Here is a 14,640-nt window from a genome sequence, read left to right on the forward strand (position 1 = left end):
AAAATGTCCTGTTTTGTCAGTGAGAGCACTAAATGCTCCGGTCCCCACGTGACGAAATCTTTTCCGACAGGTCGCCGGAAACTCCGGTGTCACATGCGCCGAGCCCACTCCATGCCGCCTTGTCGATTCACGGTCACGCCAAGAATGACACGCTCGATCAAGGCGCAAAAAGAGGATGCATCCCTTTGCGTTGCTTTGGGAACTACGCATGTGTGCGTAATCTTGTGTGACGTAATAATATACTTGCAAGTGCGCGTTACCCAAGAATAGCTCTGTGTCTGTCATTTAAGGTAAATGGTGTTCAAACAAGTTTGAATCAGTTAGATGAAATTCTAAAGATTCACTCGAGTCTTAATATCCCGTAAAAGCGTTTATGTCATAAAGATGATGAAGTTCAGTCATCTTAAAGTGCTTGCAGACGGAAAATGGAAGCACTCCCACTGAGAAAGATTCGTTCTAAATGCGTCGGTTACCAAGACGAATTCAACATGAATAAGTCGAGGCTTTATCCCCATAAATCATTCTCAAATGCACTTCTGTAGTGAAACTTGGTGTCTATCCTCACACACTCAGATTATATCATGCTGTGTATTAATTGGGAGTCGATCTGAAGAGAACCTTAATAAAGTCAGTATGACGTATGTTTTTACATGACGTATTAATTATCACAGAAATGTCATGTAGCTGCCATTGGGAGCACACTGCTATTCTATATCGCATGTCGTATATGATTCAAGTGTGTAGTCAGAGGTGCATGAAAGGGGGGGGGGGCAGGGGCACGTACCACGTGCGGCAATCAAGGGGTGAAGACAAAAACCTGCAAAAGATAGCAAGGGGAAAAATTTGAAGAAAACAAAAATCTTTCGCTCGTTCGCTTTGCTTCCTTCCGTCTACATTTACATGTTAAGTTTTGGCTTCCAATAAAGGATTAAGTGCATAAAACTGATTTTAAAATTCAGAATAGTAACAATTAACCTATTATGTACATTTCTTGTAATAAAAGTGAATAATCAATGACGCATATATCTTGTATATGTCCTTACTCAAATGGTAGTATGGTTAAAGCTAGAGTTGTGGCTGTACTGGGATAATATTAAGATTAAGCTAAAAAAATCAGAATAAATTGTTTTTGGGTTTCATGGACGTGATCATTTTTGTGCTCTCAATTGTATTATGATGGTGGTAATAAAAGGAATTTTACAGCCAAGTGCAATCTTTTATTCTTCAATTTTATTATTGAAAATATTATACATTTGTCAGCTATAACGATAATAAATTGACAGCTGTACATTATTGAACATAGTTTAAACAATGTTTGCTGTTGTTGTTATTGCTAAACTTTCATTTCGAATTTCAGCTCACATCGTTTCATTAATGATTATGTTGCAAGAGAAGATGAGTATATCATCAACAGTGATGAAATGGGTTTGAGAGGGAAGCGAAAGCCGTTGATTTCTCAGTCGATTATAATCTTTGTGTACCCGCAAGTGGAATATCCGGACAGGTTGATAATCCCAAAAGTTATTTGAAAACAGTTATTTCGAACAGATCATAGTAAGAGGACACTTTTTTTTTTTTTTTTTTTTTTTGGGGGGGGGGGGGGGTCTCGAAATTTGAAAAATTGACTCCCCCCCCCCCCCTGCGTACGCGCCTGGGTAAACGTGACTTGGGTTCGGTTGAGCGCCTTTGAACCTGTGGTGTAAATCCGTGTCAATGAGAAGGGGAGGGGAGGGGAGGGGAGGGGCGGGGGACTGGACACACACACGAGCACACAAACACGCATACCTACGAACACATCAAACAACAATTTAAAAGATTTTAGTGATATCTAAACGGATTTTATTAGACATGAATAAATTAAAAAATTGTGGTCTGAGAATAATTTCAACAAATATGAGGAGAGGAAAATTAACAATTAGCAAAATATTTAAAAACAAGGCTTATAAGAAGTTATTATAGAATAAACAGTACACATGGTGCGTACCAAGACTTCTGTAGCGACATGGAAGTATTAAATCACTTTATAGAGGTAACATAATCATATCTATTCAACTCACTCAAATGCAAAGCAAGTGTACATGCCGCACTTTGAATAGTTACAAGAATGTCAATCTCGCTCATTAATGCTTTAAACTATAGTCCCCTAAATGTTACCACACTCTTATCTAATTTGGCAACACTTACTGCTATAAATCTACTTCAGCCAGTATTTCTTTTTCACTCAACATTTAGACAAAAACATGACGGAAGAAGTTTAAATAACAAATGTTGATTTAGTTATGCAAATGATTTTTTGAATGAAAATTAAAACACTCTGTTCTATAAGGAGGATTCTAGAAGGGGCAGTGTGAAAGGGGTGTGGCGCCCCAACCTCTTCAAAATTATCTTACCCTTGTTAGCAAAACTAAAGTTAAATTCTGAATATTTTTCTTATTTTGGTGGGGGAGGGGGGGGGGGGGGGGTGGCTTGTGCCATTTTAGGCTAACCTGTCGGTAAATTTGGTGCGAAAATTCCCTCCCCCCGGACTATTCAAATAGTCTTCCTACGCCCCTGGATTCAGCCGATCACATTCGACCATTAGCTATCGAGATAATCATGTTTCACTATTCTCATGCTACTACAACTTCGATTAATACATTCCTTAATACTTGATATTACAGGCACAATATTGCTATCTATCTTTTGGACGCTACTTTTATTTTCTCGTGAAAGATAATATCAAATTCTTAATTACATTAACGCATGACTTTTATATAAAAAAATTATTCTATTTGGGAATCTTTGGGACATTTTAGAGTAACGAGTTGAAAAAATGCTAAATCCTCTCAAAAAGGTCCGATTTATTTATCATTGTTGAGTTTGATTTTGGTCAGTATTGTTCATCTTGTTCTTGGTTGTGATGTAGAGGAACACGGGTGAGAATAAAGTAAGTAGATCAGCCACAGCAAAACCAATCATCACCTGAAAGATGAAGAAAAAAAAACATTAAAAGTCTTCAAAACTGAGTATAAAAATGTATCGTTGAGCTAATTCTAAACTAAATCGATGACTGCGAATGATTATGAACATAAAATTATGTAATCACTGTCATTGTTCTTTTTCTTGAGGGTTGACAATTTGAAGCAAGATAATTTGATCGAAATTTGATCGAGATTTCAGCTTCAAATCACAAGAATGAAAAGAAGTCAAATAATAGTAATTAGTCACAAATTTGTGTTTCTCTTTCAGATCCTTTTTTTTTCTTCAATTGTTGTGTTCTACTTTTCTAGCGAGAGGCCCAAATTACCAATAACTAATTTCGTTCTGTATACACAAGTATAATAACAAATGATAGTTATCTATTTATTTATTTATTCAGTTTTATTTAAAAACAGTGTAGTCTTTTCAGTGCCAAAGGCCTGCTTTACAATAAACCCTGTGCATACAAAGATTTACAAAACAAATAGAATACATTGTAGAAAACAAAGACATTTTATAAACAACATACCATAAGAGATTGAGAAAGTTATATCAAATTAATAAAAAATTAAAAAATTAAAAACTCTAGGGCCGATTATATTCAATCACGAATAAATGCTTATTCAGATATGACGCAGCAAATCTGCGGCAGTTTAACAAAATTATGACTGAAGTGTGATGCGCTTCACATTTCTGCAGAACTCATCGAATACAAGTCTTTTGTTGTGCGCAGTTGCCATTGATTTACGCGTTTAAAAAACCGCGGCGCCTTTTGTTTTTTTGCGGCGGTATACGTCGCCATATCTGAACAAGCCTTCAGCTGTCGAAAGATATTACTCACATAGAACGGATCATCATCCAGATATTCTTGAATCAGAATAAAGATTGGGTATTGGAGAAGAGTAACACAGCCTGTGATAGTGCGGATCACGCCGTATATGCGCCCAAAATACTTCTGTGGGAATCTGTGAAAGAAAACAAAATAGAGAAATTGGTATTAATTAAATAAGGAATGCTCTTGTAGGTATTCAACGAAAACTTTAAGGACCACCAGGGAGCGTTTCACAAAGAGCTTTGTGAAACGCCCCCAGCTCTTTCTTTCTCTCTCTCTCTCTCTCTCTCTCTTTATTAGGGGGACGTTTGGTATTTGAAAAAGATTAAGAAACAATTTGAAAGTAATAGAATATTTGGGACAGACAGTTCCAAAATCTCCGGTTCTCAATGGAAGATGAACATTTCTATGTGCATCCAAACATCCTTCCTTCTAAAAATAATTGGTCCTAAAAATAATTGGTCCGGAAGCCAGATGGGGAAAATTTTAATAATATACAAAGGGGTATGAATATGGCCTGACAACCCCTTCCCAACAAATATTTTCCAGTTTGTTCCGCTCAACCATATTTCTTCGTATCATCCATAGACTATACATCCTAGTTAAAATCAAGTATGGGTCAGCGGGAGGCTGGGGCCAGAATCAGCGGCTTCGAATAGGTTGACAAAGATGGTCTAAATGAATTCAAGAAGTCTAAAAATTAATGTAACGTCTATTACAGAGGGGCGCCACTCTCGAGACAGGATCAATAACTACATAACATATTTCCATTGTAATTCTTACATTGAAGCAATGATCACAGGTCCGGTACCAAAGAAAAACACACGAAAGAAGGTGAAGATCATAAAAGCCAAGTACTGGACTTCCAAGTTGGGAATGAGGAAGATACCAGAGTAAGCCGCTGAGAGGAGACTTGGTAGGGCGAGGGGAAGACAGCAGTCTAGAATGTCATCGTAATAACTTCTAGTATTGTTTCCTGGAGAACAGGGAGATGGAGAATAGCGTAAAGAAGAAGATGTAACATTTCAGTGGTGTATAAAGAATGCGATACAGCTTAAAATGCTTAAAAAACAACCGCTTTTGAATATCAAAATCAAAGAACAACAGTTGTCCCGAGTAAGGAGCTTTAAATATCTCGGTGTACATGTGGATGAAAAATTAAAATGGGATGTTCACATTAAACAGACGTGTAACAAACTAATTAAAATGGTTAGTTATTTATGTAGACTAAGACAATTTGTGAATATGTCTGAATTGAAATTAATCTACAATTCCATCATATTACCTCACTTTGATTACGGGGATGTAGTATGGCAATCTGCCTGCAGTAACAGTTTAATACAAGTCCAAAAAATTCAAAATAGGGCCGGTAGAATCATACTAAAAGTTAACCCTTATTCGCATACTTCTACCAGTCAAATTCATAGCTGTCTTGGTTGGCAAATGATACGTGAAAGGCAACAAATCCATTTATTACTCTTAACTTACAAAACATAACATAACATGACCCCTGAATATTTGAAAGACATGTTTGAGTTTAAACCCTCTCCATACTCCCTCCGTAATGCACATAAGCCCTCTTTACCTAAGCCAAGAACTAATTATTGTAAAAGAACTTTTGTGTACAGAGCTTCTTTTCAATATAATAAATTATCCCCTGATTTGCGTCAACTACCCACTTTTGCCACCTTTAAGACTAACCTAAACAGACTGTATGTTTATATGATGTTTGTTTTGTTTTGTTTTTTGTTTTTTTGTTTGTTTGTTTTTGTTTTTGTTTTTTTGTTTTTCTTTTCTTCTTTTCTTTTAAGTATTTGTATTATGTTTTCGAGGGATACTTTGTAATTATTTATTTCGTTAATTTGTAATATTATGTATATTTTGCATATTGTAAACTGGCCCCATGGAAGACTAGCAGCAACAATTATAGTTGCAGCTGAATATGGGCTACCAGCCGTATACGGTCCCTTTATCTCTGTATGATTATTTTATATGGATTTGTATCTGATTTTATTATACGGAAATAAAAACAACAACAACAACAGCTGACTCAAACCTCTCATATTTATCACAAACCCCTAGACACGCTAGTGTGCTGCTGGGCGAGGTGGAGCCCCCCCCCCCTTCACACACACACACACACACACACACACACACACGCACACACACCGTTCTTCCATCTAAAAATACTGGAAGATGGTACTAAAACAGTCATTCGCCATATGGCGCGGTAAGCCACTGGGGAAAAAACGCCACGGTCTTTTTTTCACTCACGTGTATTTCGCTGTTAAGCACAAGTAAATCATTCTGTTCGAAAAAATTAAAGTCCATGAGTCTGTCCCATGAGACCATCATTTTCGGTCCCGTGTGTCTTTTCTTAAGTTGCAGTTTCGTTAACTACTGGAGTGGTCCTTATCATCGGGATAACACCTGAATTCTCTATTGCTTTGGCTATAATCATTGTACATGTATACCGCTTTTATGAAGTGATGCAGAAATATATATATATACCAATTTGTATAATTCACCTTTTTTGCATGGTCCAGCCCTATTCCTTTCGACGACTAGACCTCCTAGTGGACCCAATAATATAGCAGTTAGCTGTATTATGATGAAGCCATTTGTATAGGAACTCACTGCAAAAAATGTAGAAAAAAAAATCTTTGAATGAATTTAGCATTACAGAAAAAGTCAATATTTTTTTTTTTATACCTCTCTTTATAAATCTAGCCATCTGATTGGTCGAAATTGCAGTCGTGATTTTGGATATTCCCTTAAAGAAAAGAAACATTGGATGCTTGATTAAAAACCTTCGATTAAACGTCTAAATCCTAAATCCTAAAAAATCATACTCATATCAAACACAAATTTCTTTTTGGTTAAACATGCTAAAAGTCAAGTTCGGCATGACTTTGGGAATTGCTTTCAACTGCAAGTAGAGGACCATGCGGTCAGTTTCTCGAAGCCGTCATCAGTCTAAGTTCGTGGACATCGAGTAGACAAACTTGATATAGAATTGACACGCGTTTCAATAGGATATCTACAAATTTCAGTTTAGTTTAGTTCAGTTTAGTTTATTTCCACAATCTGATAAAAATACAAATCAATCAAAAGACAAACAAGAATACACCATAAATAAACATAACAGATAATGGTGGGATCAACAATACAGGCCTGTCTATTGTCAATCCCTTGGGTATAGATGAAAGTCAAATTTAACAAAAACATAAACTAAGTAACTAACACTACAACATCAACTACAATAACAAAACAAAACGGATGGGTAAAAGGAATGGGAGAGGAAGGGAGAAGGCAACTTAATAAATTTAAAAGATGATTTTTTTTTTTTTTTTTTTTTTTTAAAGTTCGTTTAAAAACTACGAGAAACTGACCCCAGATTTGTAAGTGAGAAAGAATGATGACGAAATAATCTCCTTTTCGGGGGGGGGGGGGTGGAATAAAAGAGCAGGACAAGAAAAATGTATCGTAGAAAACGAAGAAATTGACAACACCTTACAAACAAAATGGAAGAAGAAGAAGGCCTACTTACCAACTGCCGTATCCCCCTTTGCTAGTCTAGTCAAGAAATAATTTAAGACGCCTAAGGTGAAAGTGGCATCGAGTTCGAGGATTGCCTGCCATAGCAGTATGGCCCAGAACGGGAATGACAGTATACAAGATCTGAGTGACGTGTACTTGGCCCACTGTGGAGGATCAGGGGCTGTCGAGGACGGTGAGGGCGCTTGTCCATTTGAACTGTCATTTTTGTTCTCTGTTGTTGTTGGTTTATTTTCGCCAACTTTAGTTGTCTGCAGATCCCCTGTAACAAAATGATAGCGAACGTTCTTTGGTACCAGGAAGATCGTGTTAGTACTATTGCGAGTGATGTTTGAACTATTTCACGAACCAACAGACTTTCATTTTCTTCAACAAAATAATGTATAATAAATCAATTCTACTATTAACCAAGCTTCAATCAAGACATCCATCTATTTCTGGGATCAAACTCAATACTCAATATCCATGAAATCAAATGTAATACATGTGATAATTTTGTAAGGTAGTTGATGATACTTCGAATTTCAATGTGATATTCGACATACCTACCATTATCATTTAATACCTTTAAGAATATCAGATTGAGACTCCTCCTCCGCTGTCCCCCCATCAACTACATACGCCTCGTTGTACATCTCAGAAGCGGTAGGGGGCGGGGCCTTGTGTGGACTGCTAAAGCATTGGATAGTGAGTTTGTAGTCCTGGGGGAGTGGCCAAGGTATATGATTGACAGGTAAGAAGATGAAGGTGTTTATGTTCAGGAGAAGGGTGCAACCGGCTGAGATGAAGAAAGCTGTGTAAAGGGAGAACCCGGCTTCGTAGGCAATCTATGAAATATGGGATAAACACAATTATTTATATAGACAGAGCGAGAGAGGGAGGAATAGAGAGAGAGAGAGAGAGAGAGGGGGAAACTCGTTTCATTAACACTGTAAAGAAATTGATAAGACCCCGACTCCCATCATGCCTCGTACGCCTAAGTTGGGAAATCCATACATGATTACCTTATCATGACTTCCTAACAATTTTTGAATTTTCAGCTATAAATCATGTCGATTAAGTCCGACACCCAGATATAAAACGACGCTCCTTGTACAGACATTGCTTTCCTTTTGAATATGTACCATGATCTATAAACAAAAATAGAATGCAAAAAATAGTGGATCTTTTAAATTTATGCTAACCTTGGACATCCAATCATACCGAAAATAATAATAACTACATTAATATTGAGCACATATCCATCCTAGCGGAGTAGTATTAATTCACTGGCTTTAGCCCAGCTGCCCTTAGGTCCTAAAAGAATTCAAAGGACACCATTCTACCAGGTACCCATCCGTGGTGGAGAGTGACAATGTAGATTGATGTATTGCCTAAGAACATTAGTGCCTCGGCGGGACTCGAACCGCGAACCCTGTGATGAGCAGTCCAGTGACGTATCAATCAGACCACAACACTTCTTCCATTACTTCCAATAGTTTTTAGATTCTATTGGCAATAGCATCTAAAAACTTCAGATGTGCCCTCTCCCTTACCATAGAGACTCACCTACCTTTAGTATGAAGAAGACGACTTGGGATGAACCGTACAGACCCTGCAAACCTGTGATGACGGTCGATTTGTGCGACGGGAACAGATTACCAATCTGAGTAAAAAGACATTGCAGATTGAAAAATAAGGAGGGCAGTATTAGAATTAGGAATCACAAAGATTTGTTAAATCATAACTGCTAGTTCTATAAATATAGTGGTTAAATTTTATTTCCCTTTAGAGTAGTCCTAACTTCTTTATCTATCTTGCATAAATATCATACCATACAAATACATTTACAAGCTTGAATATTTCTAGAGGCATTTTAAAGGCCTCTATAGAAACATTTCAATATGTATCCACTTGCGTTGCTTTACATAAAGGCCGTTTATATAAAGGCATGCATGTGGATATATTATAAGATAAGACATTTCAATTCAGTCCTTCATGTTGTTCTTAACAACTTGACGACAATAACAAATATTTCATTGAATCGAAATAATGTAATTATCCTTTCCAAAAAAATTCCATTTAAATATTCAATAGATACAGATGAACAAAAAGGAGTTTATCTTCTAAGGCAGCTTTTAAAATCATTTGGCCTACGCAATCTGACTCCCACCAGAAAGTCATTATGATGGATGAGCAGATAATGCAGATTAATCGTTCTGTCTTCACAAGTTTGGTGCCGATAACGTATTAAAAAAAATCATAGACAAGAGAAAGCAGGTCACAATATATAACTTATGGTAAGGGCTTTCTTTTCCTTCACAATTGCAGTCAAAAGAAAAAGATCACTAATTAAAATACGTTTTCTGTACTGAAATACCTCCATGCTAGAGATTATGACTGCTGTGCCACCTGCCACCATGAGGATGGTTCCTGGATAGAGTAGACCCGGGAGTTCGGGGGAGCTGAACCCCATCAAAAGGTTCCCAGCCAGCAAGAGTACACTGAGATTTAAACGAACAGGGGAAAAAAGCTTAACGAAAAGCGGAGGAATATGCACCAAATGTAAAGTAGCCAATTCTTTTTTTTTTTAAACGGACGATATGAAAATTCGAACCAAATAACACAGGACAAGTACATTCAAATCCATCTACTGTACTGAGGTGAATTTGCTTTGTCATGCAGTAGCATTGTGATCATGGGTTAATTGTCCTGGATATCCCAGCTAATGAGCGGTAGTCACCCTGCAAGTTGTAATGTTCCCCTTTTGAAGAAGGGGATTTCGACTCAAGGTACAACAATTTGCTCACTCTCGGGCAAGGGAGCACTCCATACCCTGTACAATTCTGCCCCTGCCCCCTCCCCTCCTTTCAATCAATCCGTACGCTCAGGATAGATTAGAATATACTAATCTGGGGAGGGCCTTGGGGAACAGGCTTCTTGGCTTCTTGCATCTAATTTCTACCTGTGCCCTGCGAAAAAACTATACATATTTTTTTTGGGGGGTGGGGGGGGGGGGGTTTGACTGAGACTTCTATATAAAACCGCTATGCCACTAACTGTTATATACCTAAAGAGGAGTCGAGTGAATCTGGTCCCCAAAATATCGAAAAGAACACCCATGGGAAAGAAAGAGAAGAGCTGGCATGCAATGGCTACTGAATACATTAGCTGCAGACTGGCGTCTTGAGTTGGACAAGCGACTAGCGATGAAGAGTTGGTAAAATAGGCATCATCGTCATCTAAAAAAAATAAGAAATGAAAACAAAAGACAAGGAAATCACAGTTACACCTACTTCTCTCTTTATACATCTCTTACTTTCTTGATCATCAATGTGATTAAGTAGCAGATTGGAACATCATTGATAAATAAAAAATGATCTAGAACTATTGACTATTGAATTGCAGTTATCGCATATGAAAAAATGTAATGTGTACTATTTGGTACAGACCACCTAATTATTGTGTTCAAGACTGTTTGAAAAATGTCGAAATGTATTACAAAGACTTGATGATATGACTTGTGGTTATGTAATACTTGGTGACATAAATTGTAATGTGCAGGCTGATACAAGATCGTGGCAAACAAACCAACTTTCAGAAATTGTTGATTATTTTAATTTTCCCCAAATTATTGATACTCATACAAGAGTCACAAAGATACTGCTTCTATTTTGGACTTGATAATAACAAACAGACATGAGAAAATTGATAAATTCGTGAAAGAAACTTTCGAAGGAAAAAAGCAATAAACTCTAGGGTAGATGATGATTGGACTGAATAAAAAAGTTTAAGAAATCAAGTCACTAAGAAAATTCGTAAAGCAAAGGCTGATTTAATTATTTTGCTGTCGATAGTGATGTATCGATTCAAGCAAATTAATGATGATCATGAACAACTTTCACAGACAATTCCTGCAACAATTCGTCTTCAGCCAGTGATCAGATTGTTAGAGAAGTATTGATGAATATTCCCGATAACAAGATGTGTGGAAATGATAATATATCAGTAACGCTGTTGAAACCAGTCTTTGAATATATTTTGAAGCCGTTGGTGTATTTGATTAGTTTGTCACTTGCAACTGACGAGGTTCCATTTAGCTTGTACGTGTATGTTTTACTTAACTTTGCATGTAAACCATGTAAATCTAATGTATGTTTCTTTGTAAAATTGTGATTGCTTTTATATGCACGGCCATTCTGAAGAACATCCATTTGGCTGAAGAATGTCACCGTGCTAAAAAAAAATAAACGAAACGAAACGAAAGGATACTATGTCCTGCTATTTCTGCGAGTTCACAATTGCCATGATAATGATAATATAGCTACATTATTATTTTACATATTCGTCACAGGGGATAGTCAAGGTGGCTGCGAATTACAAATATTATCCAAACTTTAGCCAGGCTACATTAAGGAGCTGAAAGCATTCCTTTCTACCTGATAACCATTCACTACGCTTAACTATACATGTATTAATTTTTGTTAATGGTTAAAATGCTGCTGCTGGCTAGGACTCGAATTGCATAGCGGTTGATGCACAGTACGGTAAGGTATCCACTCGACCATGAAGTCCTGTACACATTTTTGTTGTTCTCCCTTTATAATCCAAAACCTTGGTCCCAAACTTAATGTTTAACAAACAAGGACTCTTTCCTGTGACAGACGTAATTACTTGAGAAATATTTGAGTTAAGAGAAATTTACCGATTGAGCCATGATCCTCATTGGGAGGACGAGGCGAGGCGGAAGACGATGAGGCTGGTGTGGTGACGTCATCACCGGTCTGCAGACAGTCTTTGCCGAAGTAGCCGATATCCTTGAGTACAAATACCAGTGATGGCCAGCCGAATATGGTTCCTCCGTAGAAGAGTGTCTCAAGACAACCAATCATAAGGGTGATCTGCCTCTCAAATCCCATTACGTCTTATGTGTACGTAAAGATGAAGTTCCATCCGTGGTCGACTAGGGGTAAATGGAAGACACGGTGGAGGAATGTGGTCTTCTTGATATTTGTAAGGACTGCAATCGGTAAGATGTCACGTCTGCCAGTGAAGAGAGATAGAGAGAAAGGTGTTATAAACGGATAACTAGCATATCTACATTGATTAATGGCTTACAAATTAATAGTATAGTTCCCGATGAACCCGTACTACCAATGAAGTAGCAAAGGGCAAGGGGATGTCCATTATTAAAAACAATCAAATGCACATAAAAGGGTAAAGAGAAAATGCTGTTTTGAAAGTTGTCTACATCCCATGATGATCTGAAACAGTATGGTAACATACCAGCATTATTCAGTTTGTTCGTCTTGATTGATCTTATTGAAAATGGGTACTGTGACGCAGATTAAAGAGAAGAGGCTATACTGATCGTGTCTGACGGTGTTTAGAAAATCGATCCTAGTTTGCTTCATGCATGTAAATACAGGTAAATCCTAAACTAGTACACTGGATAAGTCCACTCCTGTATCAAAAAACGACAAAGCGAAAGCGAAAATCATCAAAATAACATTACATTTGAAAAATGTTAATGGGAGGTGTCCTTTCAGAAACAAAATTTGGACCATTGTTGTTTATGATCATGATAACAGGAATAAGATTAAGTTTTTCAAATTTTAGTTACATGTTTGTAAATTATGTCAGTGACACAATCACCTTTAAGATCTGTCCATATGGAGAAATGGTGCCATTCAGAATGCTCTTAACGTACTGGCAATGAGATATGATTCAAACGACATACAAATAATTCGTCTGATAAACAAGATATTGTTGTGTGCTTCATGCATGTCATGTAAAACACACACCGCACCTACCGCACCTAAATTTTGCCGAAAACAGGGTTCAGATAGTTCATTTACTGGGATTTATCCGTTAGTTGCAAAGGGGAAGTCCACTCTTATAATTAGCTTGGTTTAAATAAAATCAGATAAATGAGAGAAACAAGTTAGTGAAAGTTTGAGAAATATCCGAATAAAAATAGGAGAATAGTGAATGTCTCAAGTTTTCATCACGAACTGGCAACACTGTGACGTATCTGGCGAGGTCCTCTCCAATTTGCTCTGTACAAAAATGTCATAAACTTTCATTTCCCTAGTTATTGATGACGGAATATATTCTTTTCAATCAGGGATTGTGCAAAAACATATTTGCAATTATTATGCTGAATGTATGATTAAACAATTTTTAAATGGATAATACAAATTTTGAATTCAAAAAAATAATAATAATAGTAGGGCAAATGCAAGATACGTCCCAGAGTTGCCAATTTGCGTTTGATTGATCGCACATTCAACAATTTCATAACTTTTATATTTGTAATCAGTTTTTCCTCAAACTTTCACTTACCTGTTTTTCTAATTTTTTCTGCTTCTATTAAAACAACTTCAAAATCAGGGTGGATTTCCCTTTAAGGGTGCAAAGAGCATATGCTACTCAGGCCGCAACCCTAGATCCGCCAATGAAAGACTACCCATATATCTTTCCGATAAGCTGGTAGGTGGATCCACGCTTTACCATTAAACAGTATAGTACTCCCCCCCCCCCCAATAAAAATATACTTAAACAAAAGTGCAATGAGGTAACATTAAACAAAAATCCGGAGTAGTACCAAAGCCTATAAAGACAGCATGAAAATGTATTTTGGAAATGTATTGTGACTTTTGAAAGTATAGCATTTTTTCTTCTGTATCTGGTTAACCAGATCCATGCTATATCTTCTTAGTCGTTCACAACAGCAGAACAAATAGTATAGGCCTACTTACCAAGCTGTAAATGGTGTAGACAACAATGTATCATTTTTGTGCAGTATGATTGACTTTGCGTATACCCTAATTTTCACATCTCTTGGTCCAAACAAGTGGAGCAGACTACGGAACGCACCCTTACTTTACCGGATCCACCTTAGTTGCAAAGGTTTCGTTGAATAACCCTCAAAATAGCTCAGCCCACCCTCGAGACTACCAGCTTCTTTCTGTACTCAGAACTTCAAGTGACTGACTGTTTGGAAAATACATTAATTATTCCGTTTAAAAGAAAGTGAAAAGGCTATCCGTCAAGCATAGCCGCCTGTAATAGCTTTTTCACTTGCTTTATACCTCTCTAGCTATGGAGAAAATCGCTGAAGTATTTAATTCCAGGTAGCTGATAAATGCATCTGTGAACAGCACAGTTAAACGCGAAAATAAAATGAGAAGCATTGTGTATCTTGTGTATAATAACTTTTGTCCATTTTGTTGTGATCGATATGCTTCAGCCGAGGGCATGGGTGTCGATACTTACGTAATACCTATTCATCAGGGGGGAGGGATGAATGA

General features: G+C 37.1%; 1 protein-coding gene across 3 annotated transcripts; it reads right to left on the reverse strand.

The window, feature by feature from the left end:
- Positions 1-1,816: 1,816 nt before the first annotated feature.
- LOC752074 (solute carrier family 43 member 3) lies at positions 1,817-14,403 on the reverse strand. 3 transcript variants are annotated; one of them, XM_030976896.1, is made up of 11 exons: positions 14,207-14,402; positions 12,033-12,370; positions 10,398-10,569; positions 9,708-9,831; positions 8,901-8,993; positions 7,914-8,175; positions 7,341-7,610; positions 6,319-6,426; positions 4,574-4,766; positions 3,800-3,923; positions 1,817-2,961 (listed from the first exon to the last, which is right to left on the reverse strand). In XM_030976896.1, the coding sequence occupies exons 2-11, from the start codon at positions 12,244-12,246 to the stop codon at positions 2,848-2,850; spliced, it is 1,674 nt and encodes a 557-aa protein (XP_030832756.1). In that variant the 5' UTR covers positions 12,247-12,370; positions 14,207-14,402; the 3' UTR covers positions 1,817-2,847. The 3 variants fall into 3 exon arrangements, with proteins under 3 accessions (XP_030832756.1, XP_030832755.1, XP_030832757.1); XM_030976895.1 differs by having other exon boundaries at positions 14,089-14,402; XM_030976897.1 differs by lacking the exon at positions 7,341-7,610 and having other exon boundaries at positions 14,089-14,403.
- Between the last annotated feature and the right edge of the window lie 237 nt (positions 14,404-14,640).

Source organism: Strongylocentrotus purpuratus, unplaced genomic scaffold (assembly GCF_000002235.5).
Source record: "Strongylocentrotus purpuratus isolate Spur 01 unplaced genomic scaffold, Spur_5.0 spur5_scaffold_9, whole genome shotgun sequence".
NCBI lineage: Eukaryota > Metazoa > Echinodermata > Echinoidea > Camarodonta > Strongylocentrotidae > Strongylocentrotus > Strongylocentrotus purpuratus.

Coding starts and splice junctions, on each gene's coding strand:
- LOC752074 (XM_030976896.1), bottom strand. CDS start 12,246: ATGGGATTTGAGAGGCAGATCACCCTTATGATTGGTTGTCTTGAGACA. Junction 8,994..9,707: donor TCATAATCTCTAGCATGGAG/GTATTTCAGTAC, acceptor CTTTTTACTCAG/ATTGGTAATCTGTTCCCGTC. Junction 2,962..3,799: donor TGGATGATGATCCGTTCTAT/GTGAGTAATATC, acceptor TTCATCTTTCAG/GTGATGATTGGTTTTGCTGT.